This window comes from Urocampus carinirostris, chromosome 14, assembly GCF_059441175.1.
Source record: "Urocampus carinirostris isolate Australia breed hairy pipefish chromosome 14, RoL_Ucar_1.0, whole genome shotgun sequence".
NCBI classification, from domain to species: Eukaryota; Metazoa; Chordata; class Actinopteri; order Syngnathiformes; family Syngnathidae; genus Urocampus; species Urocampus carinirostris.
The window spans coordinates 19,918,395-19,946,274 of NC_142362.1; the positions used below are offsets into that span (position 1 = coordinate 19,918,395).

Genomic DNA, 27,880 nt, shown 5'->3' on the forward strand with positions numbered 1-27,880 from the left:
CTGTACCTGTCCCACCAAAGATCCACATTCACGCTGGACTGGATGATGAGGTTTTTATTATAGTTTCTGCAAATGAAATGAGTCACAACACGCGATTAGCTTCTCTGCTGGCTTTGATCTCTTTGATCTCGTTGGCAGCTCGCTCTGTAAACTGTCCAAAGCATATCAAAGAGCTTTCTTTTCAATTTACTTTAAATACATTTTAGAATATCACAATACATTTTTACAAAAGATCGTATAGTGTTTTTTTTTAACGTTTACAATGAATTCAACATATTTTTCTTTAGTCTGAATTTTAATCAACATCATGCTTTTTATATATATGAGAAAATAGAAATAATAACAATAATGAGTATAAAAACAGGTACAATTTACCTGCAAATGAAATGAGTCACAACATTAGCTTCTCTGCTGGCTTTGATCTATTTGATCTCTACAAGGGGAAAACGAAAATAAATCCAAACAGCTTGACAACATCAATCACATTACTGTGCATGTTGAGAGATTTGTCAGCTGTGTTTATAATGTTTAAAATTAACTTTTTTGTGGAGCACCAAAAGATCATGTCTTACCGTTGACAGCTCGCTGTTAGACTGCCAACAAACCCCGCCTTCCGGTCACATGTCAAAAGACAAAACCAAACTTTACCCCATACCAACAGGTGGCACTGTTGGACTCATCATTGCAGGACACTTACCAAAAACTATACACATATTTCAGCAGGAATTTCAATAAAACAAAAGTTATTATTACACCCGTTACATTTATTCTATTTTTTTTGGGGGGGGGGGGGGGATTTCTTTCAACTATGAATAAATGAGTGGATGCTTCATTGCTCTTAATATACTATAAAGAGTTCTAAATATTTTGAATCCTAATCGGAGCGTGTGCGTGTGTTTTTGAGCCCCACCCAAACGAGCTCAGGTGTGTCCTCGGCCCCGCCCCTCTCCGAACGCGGAAGTGTCCCGGTCCATTTCCAAAACACGGTTAATGGCGTCTCCTTCGGTTCTTACTCAAAGAACCTCGGGACCCGACGGGGTTCCTTTGGAGCAGTACCACAAAATGGCAGAAGGCCTGAGCGAAGTAGAAGCCGCCGGTTCGGAGAAGCTGAGCCCGTCCTCCGTCAACCGAATTTTGACGGAGTTCTTTGTGTACTTTATCCGATGGGCGCTGGTGTTCTACCCGGTGTACCTGACGGGCTACCTGGGCCTGAGTGTGAGCTGGCTTCTTCTCTGCATGTTGATGCTCACCTGGTGGAAAAAGAACCGGCAATGGAAAGATTTGCGCATCGGAACCGCCATCGACTTCGTGGACAACGAGACGCAGGTGGTCAATACGGAACTCAAGAATTCTCTTCAGATGGCTTCATGGGTAGGAACCGCAAATATTTCATTCTTCTTTTAAGACAGCAGTGGCGGGCAATGTTCCCTGTAATTTTCCACGAGTCTGAGCGTTCACACAAAGTCTGTGAGCAACGCTTGAAACAACAGTGAGCAACCATAATCCTAAGTGTGGCAAGATAATTATCAAACATGTCCAAAACTTGACTTCGAGTTACATTTTGCTGAGTTTACGGCAATACAAAATTATTTTTCTCTTTTGAATGAATTGACTCTTGTACTATTGCAAAGGTTGTACGGGCCTACAAACGTCGTTTGTTCTTACAATTCTTTCACAAGATATCCATTTCTTTTTATTTCCTGATATATTTTGTCGCATAATATTAACATTTTTGGGGGCTTATTTAGTCGGTTGTAAGATACAGAACCGTACTTAATCACATTTTTTAGTGAAAGTACAATGTTGGCAACAAGATTCACTTGATATCATTGGAAATTATTTGAATGCAACACAAACTTTTTCTTCTTTTTTCTGTGTTCTTTGTACTTTTTTAAAAACTCCTTTAAAAAAATCTCACTGCGGTTATTTTTTCCGAGCTTTTTGTTCTTTATTTACTTTTTTCCTACATTTCTTTCTTTTCTTTTTTTCTGGCTTTTTTCTAAATTTTTCCTTCTTTTTTTCTCTTCCTTTTTCTTTTTTTTCTCAGCTTTTCACTACTTTTTCATTTTGGTATTTTTTTCTTTTTTTGTTCTATTCCCTCCTTCCTTTAAGTCATTTTGTGCATAATTTTACATAATATTTGGTCATGTTGGGATTAAAGAAGCAAAACTAACCTGAAGAGCCGTTTAGGACCCAGAAGAGCCGGTTCCTTTTAGTGAGCCGAGCCGAAGAAGCCGGTTCTCGACAAACTCTACTAACTTTACTTTTCAACTTCGTTCGACATTGACTTCAAAATATCACATTTAGGACACAACGCCAGGGGAACCCGTGTATTTTTACCTTCATGCACTGTAACTTTGACTTAAGTCGCTTCTTAATTTGTAATTTTGAGCCCTCATTTTTGTGCGCTGGCTAGATTTTCTTGTGCACTGAGAATGTGCGAGCAGTGCGCAATTGCGCACGTGCGCAGCTTAGAGGGAACACTGGTGGCGGGCCATGCAGTTTACACCGACGCCTTCACTCCAGTCTGAATTTTTTACGTGTCGTTTGCGAACGAAGCGGCTAATTGATCCGTTTCGTTCGCGACCGACACATTTCACCCTGTGTTATGAAAGGTTCAAGTCACATTTATTTCTATAGCCCTTAATCACAAAAATGTCTCAAAGGACTGCACAGGATTACAATGACACAATTACCTGATCTTAAACCAACATGCGGGCAAGGAACAACTCAAAACCTCAACATGAGGAAAAAGAGAAACCTTGAGAAGGGACCTCACAAGTAGTAATCCCCTTTCAGTGTGACCAGGGTGAAATACATATAGCATTACAATACACAAACATAGTAAACACGAGGTAACATGTTGAAAATTGGTCCGGAAAGGTTAAAATAAATGTGTACATCTCTAAATATTTAAAGTTATGTTTCTTGTGCTGTCATTAAATGTGTTTTACATAACTAATGTGAAGTTAATTCTTTCATTACAAGGCGTATTTGTTGTTGCACCAGATAGTCAATGATTTTAAGTAATATTTTGTTGTTTTCTTTCCAAAGATTCTTGAAGTTGACGTTAAAGTTGCATAGTATGAAAGGTTTAAACGAGTCACACAACACAGCGTCATCTTGTGGTAGAGTAAAAGATAAAGGCTAGTATAATTTAGTAAAATTCTAAAATATTAACTCATTTTGTGCACAATTTTACATTAATACTGGTAATATACTGATTAAGAGGAAAGTTTTTAAATAAGTTTTAAGGCTGTACATAGCTCTCTTTTTATTCTGTTTTTGTTTTTCAACATTTCCTCATTATTTGCAAATATCTCTTTTTTTGGGGGGACAAGTACCCCCCTTTTTGCAAGTAAAATTAATTTTTTGGGAGAAGTATCTCTTTTTGCAAATGTATTTTTAAAAAACTTTTGTGTCATTTTTTTTTTTAATTTCATTTTTTTGCAAATGTCCCTATTTTCGTCATTTTGTACCTTTTGGGGGAAAGCCCCCTTTTGCAAATACCTTTTTTATTCTTTTTGCAATAATTACCATCTTTAAAATATTTATTTTTTGATATGTATCTTTTTTTATTCAAATTTCAGTTTTTTTTTCTAATTTCCATTTTTAAGGGCAAGTACTCCCCCTTTTTGCAAATATCCTTTTTTATTTTGAGGGTAAATATACCTTTTAAAAAAACACGATTAAAAAAAAAACACTCTAATTTTTGGGCAAATATCGCGTTACATATATATAAATAGAGTTGGAAATAACACTTTTTTAAAGATTTAAATTATTTTGCTAATATTCCTTTTTATTGCAAATGTTCTTCTATATTTTACTTCTTTGCTAATCTAATTTTTGGACAAATATTCATTTTTTATTTTACCTCTTTTGAAAAATTTGTTCTGCAAAAGTATTTTTTTTACAAATAGTCTTTTTTATTCTTCTTTTTCTGCATTTATTTTTGATACATGTGGAGAACCTTTGGATCCCTGTAGTCACGATTTTTCTTTTTTTTTTTTTTTAATGCAGTTTTAAATCTCAAAAACATAACTATTTTCTAAAGTATAGGTAAATAGGCAGGGTTGAAAATGAGGAGTGCTTGTATTTTTATTTCCTGAGAATTCCAATAATGAAAAAACGTTTATGGCGGACTCCTTTTACGACTTTATGACTTTAAGGCCCATTTGGAAGAAAATTATCTTTCTCATCTCAGCTTCTGTCTTTGTTTTGCTTTTGCTCTCTGCGGTTTAGTATCGCTTCAGATTATCAGTGCATGTATTTATTCAACTCTCAAACTCTTAAAGATACTAACTAGACTAGTTTGGATTGAAACCATTTAAGACAAAATACAAGTAGTTTATATCCTAAATATATAATTTAAGGAGGCTGGGTTAACGGTACATTTTATGTATTTATATATTTGAATCATTCTTTTTCTAAATTTACATAGAGCCAATTCTACAGACTGCATTCACTTAAAAAAAATCTAAAAATACAATAGGATACAGAGGGAGAAGGGAACAGTGGATTAAAAATGAAACTGATTTTAAAGCTTCCACCGATGAGAATAGTTTTGCCCTTTATAAGATTTCATTCAGCGACTTATTTTTAACAATAGTCACGATTGTTGATTGGTTACGGCCATGCAACTTTGCAAGGGTAGCGATTCATGTGCCTTTTTGGTATTTCTTGATTAAGTTTCTTTTCTATGGTCATTATGTTTTACTCGCCTCTTTACCATCACTGCATGTCTCAGGACTCGTAGCTGGAAGAAAATATAGTATTGTATCACTGACTCGCAAAGTCTTTACAAGGCAGAAAAGATTCTGAATTGAATGGAGAGGAAGCCATTGTGGGAGGTAATTCAGTCATTAACATATAAACATTTTCATAATACCATGAGGCAAACCAATAGCATTTTATATGATGTTGACCCATAAGCATCTTATAGACTTGTAGGCACTTTGTCATATGAAACAATGCGTAACATGAATTTTCAACATTTTGAGTTTGTGAAATAATTGGTTCTTGATGTGGAAGAAAAGCGCAAAATACTGTAAAGAGGAGTCAAAAAGCATTCCGCATAAAGTGAAAATGTCTTTAAACAGGGTTGCGTATCCCAGTGGTGTACTGTATTGTCATTGGGGTTTTGGAATTACTCTGGTAACAATAGTTTATTTATCCCCAATATTATGCAGGGGTATTCTAATCAATCTAATGTACCATGCATAATTAATTACATTAATTGGGTTATTCTAAATAAGGGTGAAGCACATTGTAAAGTGCTTTGGGAGGCCTTCAGTGACTTGAAAAGTGCTTTATAAATGCAAACCATTTACCATTTTACTATTGATTACTATTTAAATATATTTTTTAAGTATTGTTTTAATGTTGTGTTTTATTAAATATTTTTTGATTTTTCATAGAACAACAGTTATTTCCGTGTTTCTATTTTAATTCGAAATTTGTTTTATTTTTATTTTTTTTCTGTTTTCATTTTCCTTTAAAAAATACTTATCCATGTTTTTTTTTTTTTTTAGCAATTTTTTTCCCGTTTTTGTAATATGTTTTTTCTTAGTTTTTGCAAATAATTAGGTTCGTCGGAATAGTGTTTGCAGTTGTAGTGGCTAGAAAACCTTCCATATAACTCTTATGTCTTTTTGTTTGCTTTTATTAAAGGTCCAATTCACTGATGTGGAGAAAGTGGAGTGGGTTAACAAGGTAACCTCATCTGAAGAACCTGTCAATCTTCGTCTTTCTTCTCGAAATGGGCCAACGACTGTTTTTTTAAAAAAAAAATTATTCTATTTCAAGGTCTTGGATCAAGCATGGCCTTTTTTTGGGATGTTCATGGAGAAACTCCTGCGGGAAAATATCCAGGCGGCCGTCCGTCAGTCCAGTTCCGAGCTCAAGACCTTCACCTTCACCAAGATCCACTTTGGACATGTGGTCAGTTCTTCATTCCGTTTGGGTGGACGGAGATACTCTAGGTGGTGCTAGAGCTCCTTCTTCGTTGCCATTTTAGTGAAATAACCTGCAAAACAGTTTACCGGGGTCCCTTGAATCGAAAATGTCTTTAACTTTGTCCAATCCGTCATTTTGGTTGCACAGACTTAAGCTACAGCTAATGCCCTTCTGTCCTCTCCTTTTCAACATTTCATTTTTTTGTGTAGTAAATAAACAAACACAGTTCACTGGGGTTAGTTTACTTTAAAATGTCTTTAACCTTAGCCCATTTGCCCTGGTGGGTGCACAAATAGAGTCTAGGTGGCGTTAGAGCTCATACTCCTCAGCCTTCTCCTTTTAAAAAATTCAATTTTATCGACGAGAACTTAAAAACATATGTCAAGTGAAATAAAATGTCTCGCATTAGCCAATTTGTCCTCTCAGGTGCACAAACAGACTGTAGTTGGTGCTAGAGCTCCTGCCCCATGTTCCTCTCCTTTGGAAAGTTTAATTTTTATTGACAATTACTAAAAAAACTGATGTCAACTGAATTAAAATGTCTAACTTTAGCTAATTTGTCCTCCTTGTGCACAAATAGACTGTAGGTGGTGCTAGAGCTCATATTTCTCTGCCCTCTCCTTTTGAAAAGTTCTATTTTAGTGTAATTAAAAAAAAAACACAATTTACTGGGGTCAGTTTGAATTAAAATGTCTAACTTTAGTCAACTTATACTCATGGGTGCTCAGATAGACTGTAGGTGGTGCTAGAGCTCATGCCCCTCTGCCCACTCCTTTGAAAAATTTTTGAGATCAACAAAAAAAAAAACTGTTTACTGGGGTCAGTTTAAATGAACTTGTCTTTAATTTAAGCCAATTTGTCCTATTGGGTGCACAGATAGGCGCTAGGTAGTGATTGAGCTCCTGCCCCTTTGCCCTCTCCTTTTAAAAATTTCAATTTCAGCAAAATAAAAAAATACAGTTTACTGATTTCAGCTTAACAATGTCTTTACCTTTGGCCAATTTGTCTTCTTGCATGCACAGATAGACTGTAGGTGGTGCTGTAGCTCCTGCCGTTCTGCCCCATCTTTTTCAAAGGTTTAATTTTGGTCAAATAAACTTAAATAATACGGTTTACTAAGGCTCAGCAACAAACCAATTTGTTTACCATTTTAACTTGTGCTAATGTTAGCGTAAACGTGTTGTTTTAGCCGCTGCGTATTGTCAACATCAAAGCGTACACGCACGAAGTGGACCACCGGGAAGTCATCTTGGACATGAGTATCAAGTGGGTGTGGCTTGTAAAACTCCTGCCCCTTTTTGTCAGACCCCGCCTCTTTCTGACATTTTTTTCCCCTGCATAGCTACCAAAGCGACGTGGACATTGATGCCGAATTGAAGTCGGCCATCACGGCTGGCATTAAAGGACTTAAAGTGAGTTGCAAAATTTTAGAAAATAAATAAAAGAATCATGATTGTTTATTGTTTCTCAATACTTTTTAAGAATGTTAATCTATTTATAAATTTCGATTATTTTATGATGGGATTATTTATGGTAAATATATCTTTTTTTGAACCCAATTGATTTCCTGCTAAAGTAAAGGGGGCGGAGCTAATAGTACATTTTTCAGCAATCCTACAGAAACGTATTGGATTAAATTGAAAGATAAATAATACACACCTGATTTTGGACTTTTTTTTAAAAAGGGGGCTTGGTTTTCAGAATTGTTTTTCCTATTTTATTATTATTATTTCGGGAATTAAAAAAAAAAAAACGTCTTTCCTGACTTTCAGAATATTTACTTTTTGGGGGAAAAATTTAGTTTTACCAAAAAATTTGATTTTCTTTAGTTTAAAAAAAAATGCCTTAATTTCTGATTATTACTTTTTTTTTCCCCTCTGGGTTCCTGGACATTTTTTCTGTTTTCAGTTTTCTGAAAGTGTCTTTTTAGATTTTCTAGATACAGTTCTCAGATTTTAAAAATAACGTTTTAGTAAAAATAATGATAATAAATATAATTCAATTTTTGGGAATATTTGTTTTTTCTGAATATTTTATTTTGACATTTGAAACATTTTTTTTCTTTTTTTTGGAACTTTTTCCTGTTTTTCTGGGAAACTTGTTTTCTCAGATATCTGAAATCCTTGTGTTTGTTTTTTTTTTTTGCCTTTTTTGAGAGATTTGGGTCATTTCGAGGGGGAAGGGGGAATTCGCTTTTTTTTCCAGAATTAAGGAACATTTTCTTACTTTTTTTCCGGGGGAAAAAAATCCTTTTTTCCCAGAATTTTAAATTACTTTATTCCTTATTTCTAGGATTTTAGTTTTTTTGCGGTTGGGGGAATATTCTGTTTTTCTGAGGTATTTTTTATTTCCTGATTTCATTAACTTTTTTGTTGCCTTTTTTCCATATTTTGTTGAACATTTTTCCAGTTTTTCGCCTTTTTCTTTTTCCATGTAACCTTTTCATCCAGATATTTTCTTTGCTTATTTTCAGGATATTTTTATCTGTTTGATTAGGTTTTTTTCCAAAACTTTTTAGTGTTTTACGTAATTATTTTTGACAACCTAAAGGCTTTGATTCAGGCCACGTGGTAGCTATAGAAACATGTAAAACAGAAAAGTTTTTGGAATGACGGCTATAGTACGCTTTAACGCGGTCGGTTCGAACATTTCAGCTTCAGGGGATGATCCGAGTGATTCTGGAGCCTCTGATTGGAGATGTGCCGCTTGTGGGCGGAGTCACCTTCTTTTTCATACAGCGTCCGGTAGGTCCGTCGGATTTAGCGTATGAACGCTAATGTGCGACGGCTAACGGGCACTAATGGCCTCTCAATGGTTCAGACGCTGGAAATCAATTGGACCGGCATGACCAACATCCTGGACAGCCCGGCCTTCAGGTAAACAAGAATGATGGCTATTCCCATCTTTGGGCTGAAACATATTTGTTTATGTGATTTTTTTTTTTTTTTCAGTTCTTTGTCGGAGGGCACGGTGATGGACATCATCGCCTCTCTCATGGTGCTTCCCAACCGGATGTGTTTTCCGCTCATTGACCAAGTCAAAGTCGACCAGATGAGGTTCCCGCTCCCAAGGGTGGGTGGGGGTCTGGGTGGGGCTGCATCGGGTAGCAGGGAAAAAAAAAAGGGAAAAATCGTTTGAAATAATCATTAAAAAAAAGAAACATGTTTTGAAAAACAGATTTATTTTTAAAGCAATGAAAACAATCCTGCCCCAAAATATCACGAAAAAAACTGTTTGTTGGTATGTTTATTTTATTTTTTAAAAGGGTAAATTATATTCTAAAAATGAAACAAAAATATATATAAAAAATACAAAATTGAATAAAAAAACTGTAAAAGAAATATTTAAAAAGTTGTGATAATGCCCCCCAAAAGAGTAATAATCAGAGGAAAAAAAATATATATTTTTGAGGAAAAACAGAAAAAAGGCTGAAAAACAATTCTGAAAAAATATTTTATAAATAAATGGAAAAACACTGAAGAAAATGTTACAAATCATAAAAAGGGCAGAATCTTAAACAAAAATATACATCAGGAAAACACTAAATTTAGCTTTATAATAGGAAAAAATATCCTGGAAAAACAAACATTTGTTTTTGAAGTGTGACAAAAGTAATAATCTGAAAAAAGCAAAAATAAAAAAATTAGAAAATATGGAAAACAAAAATATATACAGAAAAAAATAAAAGAAAATAATCTGGAAAAAAAATCAGAAAAACTGATAACTTATATATAATGTATATAAAAAAGGTATAAAGAAGGAAAACAATCAAAAATAATCAGAAATAAATAAAAGGGAAAAATCTACTCTTAAAAAAATAATAACCGAAGTTACATGCATCACATGTGTCTTTTAGGGTGTGGTTCGGGTCCACCTTGTGGCGGCGCGAGACCTTCTGGCCAAGGACACGTATATGCTGGGAATGATCAAGGGTAAGTCAGACCCTTACGCAAAACTGCGAGTGGGGGACCGCAGCGTTAAGAGCAAGACCATAAAGGAGAACCTGAATCCCACCTGGGCCGAGAGCTACGAGGTAAAAACTGGACCACGTCCGGCTACATGATCTCATATTGTGTAGAATTACCACAAGGTTATGTTTTCAGTTTGTCGTTCACGAGGCGCCGGGACAAGAACTGGAACTGGAGATTTATGATGAAGACACAGACAAAGACGACTTCATCGGAAGGTCGGTACAATCGGACACACTCCTTTCTTTGACGTACAGTATGAGTCTTTAAAACTTTATTGACATGTATCAGCTAACAATAAGAATAGTGTTTTGATGCATGCCATAGCCTGCAGCCCAATGGCTGACATGAGTGGCTAGAGAAGGAAATGGTGAGAAAAAAAGTGTAAAGCGCTAACTGTGAAGGACGAGTGACACTGAAAGTCAGAGCAGAAGCAGCTAATAATAACGATAGCTTTTAGCTGCAAGCCATAGCCTCCAGCCTAATGTTTAACAAGAGTGATATAGGAGGAAACGGTGTAAAAAAGTGGAAGATGCTAGCTTTGGAGCAACAAACTGATACAGTTGAAAAATACTGGAAGATGCCAGTCATGGAAGGCGAGTCACACTTAAGGTAATGCAGAAGCAGCTAACCATACCAATAGTGTCTAGCGGCAAGCCATAACCTGCAGCCTAGGAGCTAACGAGAGTGGCTAGAGAAGGAAATTATTGGAAAAAAGTACGTTGCATTAATCATGGGACTCAGCTGTGGAAGGTGAATGATAGGACAAAGTGAGCTTTATTAAAACAGAGCAGTTAACAGTAACAATGGTGGATCGTAAAAATCCATTCCCTGCAGCCAAGTGTCTGACAAGAGTGGCCAGAGAAGGAAACAGTAGATGAAAAAGTGGAAGATGCCTGCTAAAGTTGGCGAGTGTCACTGAAGATCAAAACTGGAGCAGTTAACAATATCAATAACAGCCAAATGGCTCGCAAGAGTGGCTAGACAGGAAAATGGTGGAAAACGGTGGAACAATCCTGAATTGTGGGAATAAGCTGTGGAAAGTGTATGACACTAAAGGACGGAGCAAGCTTTGTTTACACAGTGCAGCTACCAATACCAATGGTGGCTAGCAACAAGGCATATACCCTGTCGCTAAGTGGCTTACAAAAGTGGCCAGACAAGGAAACTGTGGAAAACAGCGGAAGAATCCTAAATCGTGGGACTAAGCTGTGGAAGGCGAAGGACACTTAAGGACGCAGCAAGCTTTGTTTACATAGAGCAGTTAACCCAAAAATATCAGCAAGCAAATTGCCTGCAGCCAAATAAGTGGCTGGAGAAGGAAACTGTTCAAAAAAGTGAAAGTTTGCTAAATGATTCACACATTCTGTTTACAGTTTTCACCTGGATTTGGGGGAGGTGAAGAAGGAGAAAGAGATCGAGCAGGTGAGGCTGCATGATTCTTATTCCGGAATAAAAACGCAAACTTTTTGTGGCGTTTTGCGGCTCAGTGGTTCCCCCTGGAGGACGTCGACAGCGGACAAGTTCATCTGAAGCTTCAGTGGCTTTCCCTGCAAAGCGACGCCTCCCTTCTCAAAGAGGTACAAACAAAAAACAGAAATCAAATACTTTATTCATCATCCTGGAACTGAATACATTCTTGCAAAATAAATCAATTCTGAACTTAAAAACAATGTCAATAAATATATTTTGAATAATAATACAATTTAAATACAAAAATACTTAATATACCAAATATGCAACTGAATACCAAAAATACAATTCAAATGATGAGGTCAAACACATTTTTTGCAAAATAATCACTCTTGTAAATAAAAATTGTAAGCAAATAATACAATTTAAATACAAAAATACATTAAAAAAGAAATATACGATTTAATATAAAAACACAATTAAACTAATAAATTCAACCACATTTTCTCAAAAGAAATCACTTTTGAAAATATAACAAATATTTTGAATAAATAACAAGATTTAATCAATTGAAATCTGAAAATATGTATGAATTAAATATATTTTAAATAATAAGGAAATATATAACTATGAAATCAATTGAATAAATTGAAATAGATAATACAATTTGATAAACTTAAATACATTTAAATAAAAAAATACATTTAAATGAACTGGTTTGATGATTAAAAAATATATACATTAATATTGTAAAAAAATAAATTAACTTAAATATCAGATGAATACATTTAATAATATACACATATTTAAATCGAAACACATAATAATACAAATGAAGAAATACATTTGAATAAATATAACTAGTTCATTTCAATAAATTAGAATCTACACTTTGAATAAATATTACAATTCGTTAAACTTAAAGTGTGTAATATTTCTTCACTAGATGGCACTGTTGTCTACTAATGCAAACACATCGTGCTCTTGGCACGGGTTTTTATCAGCAGGATGCCAGACAAACATGGTGGTCATTTCTAGGAAGGGATTCTACTATGTACAAGAAATACAAATGTCTCACCCCTTATTATTTTTATTTTTTTATCATTTATTTTTGCCGGGCACTCACATCAATTAATGAAAGTTTTTTTTGTAACACCAGGAGGCACTAAATATTGCACACTTTTCCATTTGAATAACTGCAAGTGGTTAAAAACATTTGAAGTAAAGAATAAAAAAAAGAAAAAAAGAATGGCCCATTTTAATTAATAAACAAATATATATAGAAAATGTATAATTACATTTATATAAAAAAAATGAATCAAACCAACAAATAAAAACATTAAAATAAATCATTACATGTTATTAAAAAATAAATTTTCTATAAAATATAAAATAAGCTCAGATACATTTAAAATAATTGAATACATTTTTGAAAAATACATGTAAAACAACAAGTGAACATAATTGAATAAATAAATACAACTTGTACTATTAGAAAAATGGAATTATATAGATACCTGAGCAAATAATATAATAAAAGAAACTTTAAAAAGCTAGGAGAAATACATTTGAATAAATGAAAATAATTTGTAATCATTTTCTTCTCGCAGTCTTCCGACGGCTACGCTTGTGCCATGCTAGCCGTGTACCTGGACAATGCCTCCAACCTCCCGGTAAGAAATTTGACTTTCATTCTCTTTATTGCAATAATGCATTGATATGAGAGGTCGATCGACTATCGGCACGGACATTTGGGAATTTGATGGGTATCGAATGGATATTTTTATTGATTCGACAGGCTTAGTAAATATTTTTAAAACTGGGTTATTTAGGCTCAGATGGAGCCAAGCCTCTACTTCCCTCTTTCCTGCCATTTGTCTTGGATGCTACCCACACCGCACCGTCTGATTGGAGCCACTGAAGCAGGAAGAATGATGTTGGAGCGGAGTAAACATAGGCATCTCTGCTAACTCCCGAGTCCAAACATGCCTGTGAATCAAGACCGGTGATAATATTGGGATTTTAAAAACGCTGTGGTAGAAAAGCGTGTGTGTGTGATTAAGAGATGGGGTAAAAATTGTAGTTTACCTTTTTTGGAATCACGTTCAGACTGATATATCATTATAATTTCGTCAGTTCGTCAATCAAGCGTGCGTGTTTGTGATTCAGAGAGAGCATAAAATACACGCTAAATTGAAAGGGTGAGAGATTAGCTCTTACCATAACATTCGTTTGTCAATCAGGTATGCCCACACTTTTTAATTTGTGAGCTCCGTCAAAATTCCAATGTACTTTTTGTTAATTTAAGTAATGTTGGTTGTATTGAAATTTGTATTCTTGTAAAAAAAAATCAGGGGCGCTATATATGTTTTTATGTTCTTTTATACGAGCTGCTGCAAAGCCTCGTTTGATTGTCAGTTTGCACGGTTAGATTTTAGTGTACGTGAAAGATTAGTCATGTTGGTTCTGATTTATTTACTGTGAAAAGTTTCAGGGGGTTAGTAGAGATCTATTTTTGCATTATTAAAAATTGATTACGCCAAGTTTTTACAGTGAATGATTATCGGCTCCAAATATCAGTCATTGGCCCCCTCTTAATACTCAGTAGCCGTATCGGCCCCGAAAACCCATATCGGTCCATCCTTAATTAATGTTCTTTTTGTGGTCTGCAGAAAGACATGAGCGAGATCGAGCATCACCAGAAAAAGAAGCACGGCAGAGAAGGTCGGGTACGTTTTTGTCCATCGATTCAGGATATTGCTCTCTATCTCGAAGCCGGTTTTTCCTGTCTTTCCGTTGCGCGCCGATCATACTTTGAGCGACTTTTACTTCCTTCTTACTTGTTTTGTTTCCACTAAAAGCTCTCATGTTGTGTATGTTTTTAGTTTGATTTTTTATTTTAGTTCTGAGGTCGTGAGATCGCACCTTCCTGTGTGGAGTTTGCATGTTCTCCCCGTGCTTGCGTGGGTTTCTTCCTGGCATGCCGGTGTCCTCCCACATCCCAAAAACATGCATGTCAGGTTAATTGGCCAGTCCAAATTGGCCCTAGGTGCGAATGTTAAGGGTGTCCCCTGCCCACTGCCCGAAGATAGCTGGGATTGGCTCCAGCACCCCCGCAACCCTAGTGAGGATAAGCGGTGCAGATAATGAATTAAAGTTTTTAAAAAAAGCTTGTTTTTTTCTGTTTTATCAATCCCCTTCTTCCGAAAAATAGAAAAAAGCTGTTATCATAACTAGAAAAGCTTGCTCCGTGCCAAGTTAATACTGCCACCTGCTGGACATTTACTGAAAGTACAAATAACCCTTCAAAATGACCCAACACTGAGTTAAAAATTCCCCAATTATCCACTAAATTATATATTTTTCAACCTTAGATTTTGATACATTTCCTCTATTAATCTCAACAGTAGTTAAAAATGAAATGTGGTTTTATCCAAATTTTTATGTAAGCCTTACAAGAAAAAAATTAAAGCTTGTCTTCGGGTCAATAGAGTTGAAATCAAATTTTTAGATTTGTCTATGATCAACTGGTAGCAGATGTAATCGAGACCAATGTGGTGGTCTTAGATCAGTCTTATTTTAAGGAAAAAAGAAACTTAAGTCAATTAAAATGAAGGAAAACACATCCAAAACTGATTTCAAGCATGTTTCCACTTTTCCTTTAGCCATATTAATACAAATAAGGAGGAAGAACTATTTTTTTTCAAGCTATTTGAAATTTGGGGTTTAAATTATAGATAATCTGCTTATATTTGAGGGTTTAGTGAAAATGGGTCATTTGACCCGTAGGACACAGAAAATGAGGAAAACAGGGTTAAAAGCAAGTAGAGTAGACCCGCAGGGTACCTTATGACGTGCAGTATAAGGATTTCACCTTACATCTGGACAAATTACTAATAACAAATTATTAACTTTGCGGTGTTTGCACATATGACGAATTCCGCCTTAAAGATGCCTGTCTATTGGTCCACGTCATATAAAATGTTGGACTGCTATTGGTTTGCGTTCCAGCATCCTGAAAATATCAACCTGTTATTGGCTGAATTACCCCCCACAATGCTTTTGTCCTCATTTAGTTCAGAATATTGGATGGAAGATGCAAAAGGGAGAAGCAAAAACAGGAGAACAACAGATACATGAATACAAATTGTAAATATAAACACGAATTGTGCTTTGTTTTGCTAATGCTAAAGTCAACTCTAAAATGGAATTTGCAGGGATTATTTCATTCCAGACATTGATGTTTTTGATCTATTCTTTCATTTTCTGCACCGCCTGTCCTCACTAGCGCCATACAGGTTTTTTGGTATCTTTTTTTTTTTTTTTCGTTTTAAAAAAGAGGGTTTACCTATGAGTCTGGAACCTTGCTGTAATGCTAAAAGGAGAAGCTAAAACATTGGAACCATGAAAACGAAACATGAAGTAAGTTACATGGTCGTAAGCATTGGGCTATTGGGACTCATATTAAAAAAAGGAGGCAATTGAAGCAAAACATTATACTAAGGTCATGACATTCCTCGCTGGTGAAAGTTTTGATATTCGTTTAGTCTTCTCCCCCTTCTGCATCCACCTGCTACTCCACTGGACTAGGTCGAGTATTGTCTCACCAAAAGTAAATCAAATATAATTTTTCCACTAATTTTGTGTTTTTTTAATGCTATTTTATCATATACACATTTATTACTATTTAATATTTTTTCCTTTTAATTTTTTGACCTGAGGTACGAGGGCATAAGAAAGCCGTAGCTAACTAGCATAGGTTTCTTTCCCCGGCTACATGGTAATTTCACTTTGCCTTCCCCACCCTAGATTCATGTACCGTAGTATCCTGGCTGTCTTCTGTACAAGTGGTGAAAATCAATAGGATTTTCAAAATAAAATTACAGTAATCCCGCGCTACAACGCAGTTTACTTTTTCAGTTTAACTACCTCACGAATTTGCATCCTGCATTGTCTTCTGCATTCTGATTGGCTAAACAGTCTGCCCACTTATTCTTATTTAATGGTATACTAGTTATTTGTGAAAACAAATGTAAATAGGTTTTTTTTTGTTTTTTTTTAGTGTATAATTGATAATTTTATTTTACAATAATTGTAAATAACAAATGGTTTCTACTTCATGGATTTTGCCGCATTCAAGGGTTCATTTTGGAACCTAAACCCCACTTCCTACATGTTTTTAATACTCTTATTGATTGTTTTAATTTTTCAGCTGACAAGAAAACATGCAGGCCCAAGCTCCTTTGTCCACTTGTCCATCGACGACAATGTTCGGAAAAGCAAGGTACGCTATATAATAATGTTTTTTTTTTACATCAGAGAGTGTACCGTATTTCTCCACTACAAGGTACACTGATATTAAGGCGCACCCCCCCTAAATAGTTTGATAATTTTCATATATAAGGCGCATACCAGCTCAGTAGCCTAGATGGTAAGGCGCCCGCTTTGAGACTGGGAGGTCGGGGTTCGCGCCCCGGCCGAGTCATTCCTAAGACTTAAAAAGTGGTCGGCGGCGCCCTCTGTTGGCTGCGGCTGCATCGGCTCGCTACAACGGGTCAGGTGCAATCGACATTTCGTTCTGTGTACATTGTTACACAGAATGACAATACAAGGAAATTATTATTATTATTAGACTAGAATGCACGAGGAAATTATAGTACAGTGAGGGCTAGGGTTGCCTAAGAAAAAAAACAATAAATTTGAATTAAATCAATTCATTTCTTAGAACATAAATTAACATTAGGACATCTGGTTTACCCACTAAAATGAAGGAATTTGTTGATAACTGTAAAAGGGCACAGTGCTGTCCTCACCCTTTTTTGCTAACTAGACAGCTAGCGAACAACTTTTCTTCTTGCGTTTCACAAAAAAAGACTGCTAGCTTGCTCACTATACACATACATTCTAAGCTAAGCTAAGACATGCTAACAACAATTCAAACAAAAGTACAAAAGCCTTTCGTAGATAAAACTTACTCAAGTAATCACAGAGCTTTTTATACTACTACCAAATATTGTCCCCAGCAGCAACCAATGAGGATTTTAGCAACAAACATAACATGTTAACCACAAGAAGGGACTTTATGACCAGTCTATATGTTTCACACAGGTGGAACAGTTGCCATATGCAGTATAATTTTATCTTTACTATTTCCAATTGTATTCACTGTAATTCGCCGTATATAAGGCACACTTTCTGGCCAATTTGGGGATTTAAGTGCCCCTAGAAATCGGCACTGTCCCAATTTGACCCATTTTTTTCTGATTGGTTTTACACAAATTGACACAATTGTTCAGGTTCTTCCAAACAAAGTGGTCTGAACTTTTTAGCATAAAATTAACCAATTTACTTTCTGTATTTTATCGGAAACAAAAATACAGTACCTCTTTTTTTTTGTGCTTGTTGTATATGTAAAACAACACAGGAAGTTCAGTCAAATCCACCCAAGTATCAGGTTGGTCTATTTTTGTTATCCATTTTTAACCCAGGTTTTTCTTTTTTTTTTCAAGTGGCTATCACAAAATCTCAGTGCGATTGCACAAACATTCTCTTCCCAGTTATATTTATTTCTAAAAAGGCCTGTTAGCCTACTAACAATACAGATGCATTCAAAGCTAAGACATGCTAGCAACAACTCAAACACGAGTGCGACATTTCGTACAAAATGTTGCCGTAAACGAATATTTTTGTTCATGTAATCACAAAATGTTTCATACTTAGGGACAAAAGAAGATTTGTAATGAGCAATCAAAAATTCTGCGCTTCTCTTTCGTTTCCTTTCAGCAACAAATAATGAACATGTTAACCACAGGAGGGCACTCAACGGCAACTCTATATGTTTCTCAAGGGCAGAACAGTGACCTTACATTATCACAAATTATTGTGACCCAAACATTATTTATATCTATTTTATTGAACATACAAAGTTAAAGAAATGCATACTGTTGGATAAAAAGCTCTTAAATAATTGACAGAGCCCTAAAAATTGGATAAAGACAGAAAAAAATGTCTATTATTGCATTTTGGTTATTAAAACCTCTTTTATCATTGGTTGGAATGTAACTAGCACTATTGTACAATTAACACGTTAACCACAAGAGACCACTCTTTCTCAAAGGAAAAACAGTTACATTTTGCTGTGGGATTTACTGCATTTTCCAAACTCTAAGGAGCATCTAAAATAATAAATCAACCAGAAATCTGAAAGTGTGCCTATCATCGATCAATCGCTAATTATCACTGACCTAAATTGCAAAACAATGTATGTTACGTAGAGGTAAGATCGGGCCAAAAAAAAGCACCCGAGCCCGACGCAGGCCCGAGGGGTATTAAACCCGACCCGGACCGAGCCCGACTAATTAACTGGATTTGCTGGCCCGGCCCGAAAGGGGCCCGAAATTACATATTTTATTTATAAGGAGGGGTGATTTATGATAACAAATTAAACTCTGCCTTTTGTTACAACATCTAGGCCTAAGTTAAATAAAACTGTATAAACATTTACATCTTTTATATTTCTGTGTCTGCACTGCAGATGTTACATTAAGCGACAATCTGTCATTGACGGTTTTCTTTTTTTGAGGTAGCGAAAACATTTAAGGGCGTCCGTCATTTTGACGACTTGATCATTGGGCCATAGTCCACAGCAGCAGTAGTAGTACGTCCTTAAGATTTTAGCGCAGCACTTTCATTGGGGGGGTGTTGATGTGTTGTGCCCTTTTCCGACTCCTATGCAAATTCCCCCCCCCCCTGATCGTATTCTATATAAAACGCTTATTAAAACAATAAAGCGAGCTAATTATAATAATTGGGAGATCCTAGTCTATATAACGCGTTTATTTAAACAATAAAGCGTGATCTTATTCTGCAAATTGCGTTTTTAACGCGGATGAAAATGTCACCAACGTCAATGTACGCTTCCGACAAAAGCGATCGTATTCTATATAATACGCTTTAAAACAAAATAAAGCGAGCTAATTATAATAATTGGGAGATTCTAGTCTATATAACGCGTTTATTTAAACAATAAAGCGTGATCGTATTTTACAAAATGCGTTTGTTAATGCGGATGGAAAAGTCACCAACGTCACTGTACGCTTCCGACAAAAGCGATCGTATTCTATATAAAACGCTTATTAAAACAATAAAGCGAGCTAATTATAACAATTGGGAGATCCTAGTCCTAGTCCTAATTAATTTAAAAAAAAAAAAAAAAAAAAAAAAAGCAGGACCCGACCCGACCCGACCGTATGACTGACATTTCAGGCCCGACCCGGCCCGAAATTGCCTCGGGTTCGGGTTCGGGCTCGGGCCATAAATCTTAGGTCTAATGCTACGGGAGTTGAACATGGTGGTGTTGAGGGCGCTAAAACGTAATTACTAAACCACTAGTGATACAGATGACACACGAAAAGGCATTCAGTTTTATCTCATCATCACACTTTTTTACTCGAGGTGCAAGGAGTGAATGTTATAGAAAACGGAAAGTCGTCCTGAGATATGTAAATAAAGGCAAAGTCCGATTTCTTATCGGATACACCAAAGAGTTGTTTTCATCATCGAGCTTATTTATATCTTTTATCAGGACCACTTTCTGTTTTTTCCTTTCTCAAACATTAGTTTTTGACACCGCCAGAGATGAGATCAGGCCTTAAAACCCAGCCCAACATGACCAGGAGCCGAAGTATAAGTAAAAGTACAGTTACTCCAGAATAACATCACTCAAGAAGAAGTTAAAGGTAGTCACCCACATAATTACTTGAGTAAAACTAGGTGCATGCTGTGTAGATCCACCACCACAAAAAAAATAAAAATAAAACTTGTGAGAGAAGCCCAATTTAATAATTTTATGCCTGAACCTGGCTCAAATTTTGGGCTGCGTTTGGGTCCAAGATAATACCTCAAGCGTGAGTATGTGATTATGAAATAAATCTAATGTCTTTTCTTATGTCATCTGTATCACTGCTTTCACCGCCGCGTACTCTGTTCGATACCCGTTGTATACACTGCTTTTAGCTCTTACTGTAGGTTTTAGTCCTGTGTGCTTTACAGTCCTATGAGACTTATATACGATAAAATATATCACAAGATACTATTTTTTGGGGTGCGCCTTATAATCCGCTGTTTGTTTCACAGCATACACCAGCCTATCACAGTCGCCCACCCAACACTCAACCTGCCCCTGTAATGGCATTTTCTGCTGTCTGCTCAGAACCCAAAGGATACATTGATATCATAGACAGTAAAGACAATTCAATACTATTTTTTTTTGTTATCGTGCAGAAATTACAGTAATTGTTACTATGCATTTCCAAAATTATTCTCCATATATTGCTGTATATAATGCGCAGCAGTTTATAAGGCGCACTTTTAAACCTCTGGCCAATTTGGGCTATTAAAGTGCGCCTTATAAGCTATAAAATACGCTATTTTAAATTCTTTTTGTTTTCTACAGGTTGCCTTTTCCAGCAAAGACCCCCACTGGGAGGAAGGTTTCACGTTTTTTGTTCACGACGTGAAAACGCAACAGCTGATTGTGCAGGTGTGACAGCGAGGGGGCGGGGCTTGTAGTGGAAGGGCGGGGCCTAACACTTTGTGTTTGTGCAGGTGAAGGAACACGAGAAAAAGACGCAACTTGGCATCCTTCGCTTGCCGCTTAGTCGCCTCCTCAACGTTTCTAACATGATGCTTGACCAGCGATTCTTACTGGAGCAGTCGGGAGCCAACAGCCAGATCAAACTCAAGGCCACACTCAGGGTAGGGGGCGCCATCTCTCCGAAAAATATTTCCAATTTTCACTCGACAAAATCCAGGGTTCATACAGGTGATTGGAATCCTTAAAAATGCTCGATTTTAATGAATTTTAATGTATTTTAAAGGACTGGAAAGGACTCGAGTTTTGGATGAAGTGCTTGTAAATGCGTGAAATTGTTGCCACGTTTCTCAACAAGACTGCTTAAAAATGACGCTGACACTGCTCTCTGCTGGATTTGGCATTGCATTTCTTCCCTCGTGATTAACAGCAGCTGGAATTAGTTTGTACGGCATTGTCCTATATAACATCATCGTCCCCTATGGGTCACGCCCAAGAGGACAGGTGCATGCTCACCTACACAGGGCTGTATGATATGTGTCGAAGTGCGAGGATTCTGTGTCAATTATGGACAGTTATTATGGCCCATGCAAACAAATTGAGGTAGTGTTTCCCAGCGGTAAATTGAATGGGAAAAACTTCCTGCAACTGAAAATATAAACGACATATTTCTGTCATTTTTACCCAACACCTATTTGAGGAGAGATTTGTCTCAAAAAATATATATTCGGGATTTATTCTAAAACTATGTATCATATGTCTTGATAAATGCACATGCAAGATTAAAAATCACAAATGTAAATCGCATATTAGTGGCTCTGCAAAACACATGATTCACACTGGATTTTTTTTTCTTTAAATAATACTGAAGAAATTGGAATTTTGGCTTTGAGTCCTTAAAAAGTGCTCGGATTTGTCCATGAAAAAGGTTCGCGCACTCTGAAAATCTTTTTGAGATTCGACCATTTCTGTTTCTGTCTTGTTGGGTTAGACCAGTGCTTCTCAATTGTCTGCCATGCACCCCTTAGGAAGAAGAGAACCTCTTACTTCCTTATCTTAGCTTTCAGGAGGTTTGTTTTTTCTTTTTATCCCAGACTCTCTCCACTTGTCTTGTCCCTTTATCCCTGTAGGGTATTTCTTTCACGAATTCACTGCTACACTTTGTGTCTTCCCTTCATACTTTGTGCTATTTGCAAAGTGTGTATGCTAAATTTAAACAAAACCCTCTGCCAATGAGAGGGACACTGCCCCCTAATGTAGTGGAGGCGCAATTGCACTTTATTCTCAGACAGTTAAAAAAAAAATTCCCATGGTCAAATGTGCCCCCCTTGACGAAGCCTTGCGCCCCACTATTTGAGAACCACTAGGTTACACTACGCTTTATTCACCGAAGTCATTTTCATTAAAGGTATAGTGTGTAAAAATTAACTATCTTAGCTTAGAATGATGCTGAAGCATAAGCATTGGATGAAAATACAATATTGATACCAGAAAGATAGCACTTTGTAAAATAAATTGGTAAACTCTGAGCGGCTGAAAAGCACCAATAGCTGGGTCTGGTAAGAGTTTGTGGCAACCAACAGTTAGCAGGAGAAGGTACTGAAAATGCTAGTACAAGATTGCAAGAGCAAACCTAATTTAAGCTTAAATAACATTAGCAATGAGTCCTAGCCTGTAGCCAAGTGGCTAGAGTGGCTGGAGAAGGAGACGGTGGAAAAAAAGGATAAAAGTCCTTGAGTTACAGGTCTCAAGTTGTGGAAGGCAAGTAAAAGTGAAGGCCAGATCAGAAGCAACTTACAATGATAATAGAAGCTAGCCAAAGCTTACAGCCAAGTGGCTGACATGAATGGCTGGAGAAGGAAAGTGGAAAAAGAAGTATAAGATAACTGAATCCCGGAACTCAACTTTAGGAGGCCTGTGACACTAAAGGACGAAGCAGGCTTTATTGTCAACGAGAAGCTAACAATTGGAACAGCAGCAATCCCTAGATTGTAGCCATGTGGCTTGCATGAGTGGCTAGAGAAGGAAACAATTCCCCCCTAAAAATCCCATTAGTAAGATGGCACCCAAACTTGTCTCATGTCGTTTTCTTGCGCCTTTCAGATTCTAACCTTGGAACAACCGCCACCCAAGCCCATCATCCCCAACCAGCAGATGGGACCAAACAAGACGAGCTTTGCCACTTCCCCATCCGGACTTCCTGCTGACGTGCCCGACGCTCAGGTGTCTCACCTGGATGACTACTCCACCCACAGGCGGGGGTCTTATCTGGCCTCTGAGGCCTTGAGGGCGTCACCTGCCACCGCTAGCATGCGGCGCTACGACTCGCACAGCCTCTTGTCGGAAAACGCGCTGGCGTCTTCGCGCTTCGATCTGGCAGACGGGGCTTCGTATCCTGAGTGAGTCCGTGTCAAACAACCTGCGGGACGAACTGGCCCGAAATAACAGTTTAAAAAAAGCACATTTAGTCAATACTCAACGTATTGGCCCCTTTCCTAACAAGACCCTTGTTTTTTCTCGTAGGGTGATCCGCAAACATCAAGGTTCATTGGGCGAGATCAACTTGACGGTTCGCTACGCCACCCTGAGGAACAAACTGGTAGTACAGGTCAACGGTTGCAGGTACTGTAAACCCCCATCACCTTGTCCCACTTCTGATTGCGTCCTAACACTGCGGCTACGTCTCCGACAGGAACATCTTCCCCTGCAGCGAAAACGGGACCGACTCTTATGTGCGCCTGTATCTTCTTCCAGACCAGACGTGGAGGCACCGTAAACGGACCCACGTCAAGAAGAGGACGGTCAATCCCGTCTTTGACGAGAAGTATGTTGTCGCTGTTGCCCCATTTGTTGTTGAACCGTCACACAACAGTCCCCTTTTTGTCTTTTTGTCCACTTCCCTCACAATTACCCCCCTTACGCTTTTGTCGGTTTAACACAACAATCCCCCCTTTGCCGGTTGGTCAGCTTTTAAAACATTACCTCCATTTACCCTTTTGTTGGCTTCCCGCAGCATTCCCCCCCTTTGTCTTTTGGTCAGCTCCCCACAATATTCCCCCTTTGGTCTTTTCCCCTGTTAGGAATAAATATTAAAATGTACCATTTACCAAATTGTTCAAATTAGTTATCTGACTCCATAAACCAAACACAAGCTACATTCACCTAACAATGCGCGCTAGTTTCTTGATGGAAACGATGGACAAGAGTCCGGCATTTCCACACGGGGGCAGATTTAATTTAACAATTTGACTAAGTGAACTCCATCGAATATGGCTGAACTAGCCAATTTAGTGTCGCTCGAGTCTCTTTCAAGCCTCCTCTCTCGTTCTCCCGCTTTCTCTCGGCCCACGTTTTTCCGCAAGCTGGTGTGCCGGCTCCTCCCATCGGCGTGCCAGGGAAGCCCCCACATGGGCTCCACCATCTCGGAGAAGAGCGCCGCGATGTCTGGAAAAACTCAAAACAACTTCTCCAAACAATGCCTTCCGTCCTGCGTCAGAGTCCTGCTATCAACAGAACTAGACAAAACAGTCCGCATTCGGATCAGCGTGACCTGTCATTGAACTTAAGCCTACTCTGTGAAAATCTTCATTGCACTCAATAAATGCAACTTGTATTCAATTGTATAAAATCTTTTATAGTCAAATGTATAAAATCCTTCACCCCGTATTTCTGTTTGCCAGCTTGCCACAACAAAATCCCCTTGGTGGGTTTGTCGGCTTCTCACAATATTCCCCTTTTGGCCTGCTTTCCACAAGATTCCCCCTTTGCCTGTTGGTCGGCTTTCCACGATATTTCCCCGATTTTCTCTTTTGTTGACTTCCCACAGCATTCCCCCTTTGCCCATTGGTCGGCTTCCCACTATATTCCCTCTTTGGTCGGTCTGCGGTTTTACCACAACATTCCCCCATTTTGTGGTTGTAGGCTTCCCACATCATCCTACCCTTTGTTTGGTTGTCCGCCACCCACAATATTCCCCATTGTGTGTTTGTCTTCTTTCCACAACATTCCCCCTTTGCCTGTTGGTTGGATTTCCACAATATTCCCTCTTTGGTCGGTTTGCGGTTTTACCACAACTTCGTCCCCTTTGTTTGGTTGTCCGCTTCCCACAATATTCCCCATTGTGTGTTTGTTGGTTTCCCACAACATTACTGCGTTCCCCAGCTTCCCACAACATTTCCCCCTCTGTCGGTGTGTTCCCTTCCTACTTGATTTCCGGTTGGTACTTTGGTCAGCTTTCCACAACATTCCCTCCTTTGCCTGTTGGTCAACTCCCTATAACATTACCCTTTTGATATGTTTCATGTAATATCCCCCCCCTTTATCTGTTTACCAGCTTTCCACAACATTCGTCCCTTTGTCTGTTGGTCAACTTCCAACAACATTCCCCCGTTTGCCCTTTTGTCTATTTTCCACAACTTTCCACCTTTGCTCGTTGGTTGACTTCCCCCAGTTTCCAACAACATTCTCTCTTGGCTCCCTGGTTGACTGTCCACAAAATTCCCCCTTTGCTCGTTAGGCGACTTTTCACAACAGCTGTGTTTACCACAACATTGCCCCTACCCCATTGGTTGAGTTACCACAACCCCCCTCTGGTCTGTTTTCTACAACATTCCCCCGTTTTTCCAAAAAATTCTCCCATTCGTGTGTTTGCCGACTCCCCTCGACATCCCTCCATTCCCCGTTGCTTGGCTTCCCACAACATTTCCCCCCTTTGTCGGCAGGTTCGAGTTTGATGTGTCCTTGGAGGAAGCCCTGACACGTACGTTAGACGTGGCGGTCAAAAACAACAGAATGTTCCACATTCGTGAAAGGAAGGACATCGGGATGGTAAGTGGAGCTTCTGCGCATTGGCTGAAATTTTCATTATCGGCGACACTATACGGGCCGGTTGAGTTTGAGTTCTTTACCTGGTTTCTGTCTACAGGTGCTGATCGGTCTGGCCCAGCTAGATCTTGTCAAAGGTGTCAAGGACTGGTATGAGACTTTTTCTTCAAACTTTTTGTGTGATAGGGATGCACCGAATTTTTACCTCCACAATCGTTTCTTTTGAAAGAGAGCAAAAAAGCAAACTTTGCAAATAAGCTTTCAGAAATGCATTTTCTCAAGTCGTATCACTATGGCTCCAAGTCTAGCTGGTCTTTGGCTAATGCTATCACTACAGAGCTACAGTTGAGCCGTTTTAATTTGTTAACACGTACTCTGTGTGTGATGTTCAGTCCTTTCGTCCTCCGAAGATTTTGTTAGCATTGGCTAATATTTACATGCTAACACTACTGAGATAACTTACTACAGTTCAACAATTTTAATTTGTAAACAGGTCATTTGTGTGACACATTCAATCAATTTGTCCCTTAAAGTTTTGTTAGGCGCTAGCTGGACCTCGGCTAATGTTTATAACCTAACTCTACTGAGCTAACTATCTACAGTTGAGGCATTTTTATCTGTAAACACATACTTTATGTGTGACTTTGATTCCATTTGCCCCCGAAGTTTGTGTTAGCTGCAAGACAAACTTTGGCTAATATTTACATGCTAACACGGCATAGCTAACTTACTGCAATCAAGCCTTTTTAATTCGTAAACACATACTTTGTCTGTGATTCTCAGTCCATTTGCCGCTAAAGTTTCTGTTAGCTGTCAGACAGACTTTGGCTAATGTTTAACTTGCTAACACTTCAGAGCTACTTTGCATACTTTGAATGAAATTCAATTATCCCGTCTATGATTTTTTTTGTTATCGCTAGTTGGACCTTGGATAATGTTTATATGCTAACATGATTGAGCCGTTTTAATTCCTAAACGCACAAAATATGTGGGACATTCAATCCATTTGTCCCTGCAGTTTTTGTTAGATGCTAGCCAGAATTTGGCTAATGTTTACATGCTAACACAACATACCTAACTAACTGCAATTGTGCTCCTTTTATTCGTAAACACGTACTTTGTGTGTGACATACATTTCGTTCTTCCCTGAAGTCGATCGGTTGACACCTAGTTATGGTTTGTTGCATTGGACTGCGCCTACTACCGCACCATCATCATCAGTAGCCTTCTACTCCAGTTTTCTTGTCATTACTCACTCCTGTTTATTAAAAGCTAAAATGCCACAAAAATGTATCCACAAATGAGATGAGAGTGAGATTATGCAGTGTGCTAGATAAAAACTACTTTCCATCGCAACGTTTCTCAAAGTAGGGAAAACTTTCTTGTCTTATTTACAGTTTTTCATATGTCAATAGGTTTACTTTATCACTTCATTGTCTGACTGGGTCTTTTTTTAAATGATTTTTTGTTATATGAGAAGTTAATAAATGAAACTGTTCAAATTAGCATGTAGTAATATACCAGTGAATTATTTATCATTTTCTATTGTAAACTTTTTTAGCAAGGCCGTGCAAATAAGTGTGATTTTTTTTTTTCAGCCCCAAATTTCATTTTGGTGCATCCCTAGATGTAAATCATTATTTATTTGCTATTTTCTTCCTCCCTAAGGTACAAGCTGTCTTTACAAGGAACAAAAAGTGAAAGCAGTTCCCGACATTAGCGCGGAAGCTAACGTTCATGAAGATGTTACAGAATTGCCGTTTGAATTCTACACAAACTGAGTTCCTGTTACAAATTTAAGCAATACTTTTTCTTTTTCTTGATAAAATTTGGTTTACACGCTGTTGTTTTAAATACTGGTATCTGTATATATATTTTTTTCAGGGGTTATTTGTCATTGGATTAGGGCAAAGCTTCAAAAAGGTAATTCGGTGATTTAAAAAAGCTAATTTATCATAGTTGTGAAATCCGTATGAGAGTGTTTCGAGATTGTATAAATTACACTGAAAATGTGCAAGTGTAATAAAAGTACTTTAAATATTTTTTGTGGAGTTTATTTTTCTTGGCCACGAATGAGAAAAAAATCTAAATAAAAGATCATATTGAGACATAAATAATAAACAGAAAA

The 27,880-nt window shown here is 37.4% G+C and overlaps 1 protein-coding gene across 1 annotated transcript; it reads left to right on the forward strand.

Annotated features, from left to right (window-relative positions):
- The first annotated feature begins 916 nt into the window (after window positions 1–916).
- On the forward strand, window positions 917–27,794 carry esyt3 (extended synaptotagmin-like protein 3). Its single transcript, XM_088353159.1, has 23 exons — window positions 917–1,371; window positions 5,671–5,712; window positions 5,806–5,940; window positions 7,145–7,221; window positions 7,298–7,367; window positions 8,610–8,699; window positions 8,776–8,831; window positions 8,907–9,027; window positions 9,812–9,988; window positions 10,059–10,141; window positions 11,300–11,348; window positions 11,414–11,503; window positions 12,947–13,009; window positions 14,009–14,065; window positions 16,549–16,620; window positions 20,791–20,877; window positions 20,943–21,092; window positions 23,032–23,327; window positions 23,452–23,550; window positions 23,621–23,752; window positions 25,650–25,755; window positions 25,853–25,902; window positions 27,421–27,794. The coding sequence occupies exons 1-23, from the start codon at window positions 991–993 to the stop codon at window positions 27,470–27,472; spliced, it is 2,535 nt and encodes an 844-aa protein (XP_088209285.1). The 5' UTR covers window positions 917–990; the 3' UTR covers window positions 27,473–27,794.
- Window positions 27,795–27,880: the final 86 nt, after the last annotated feature.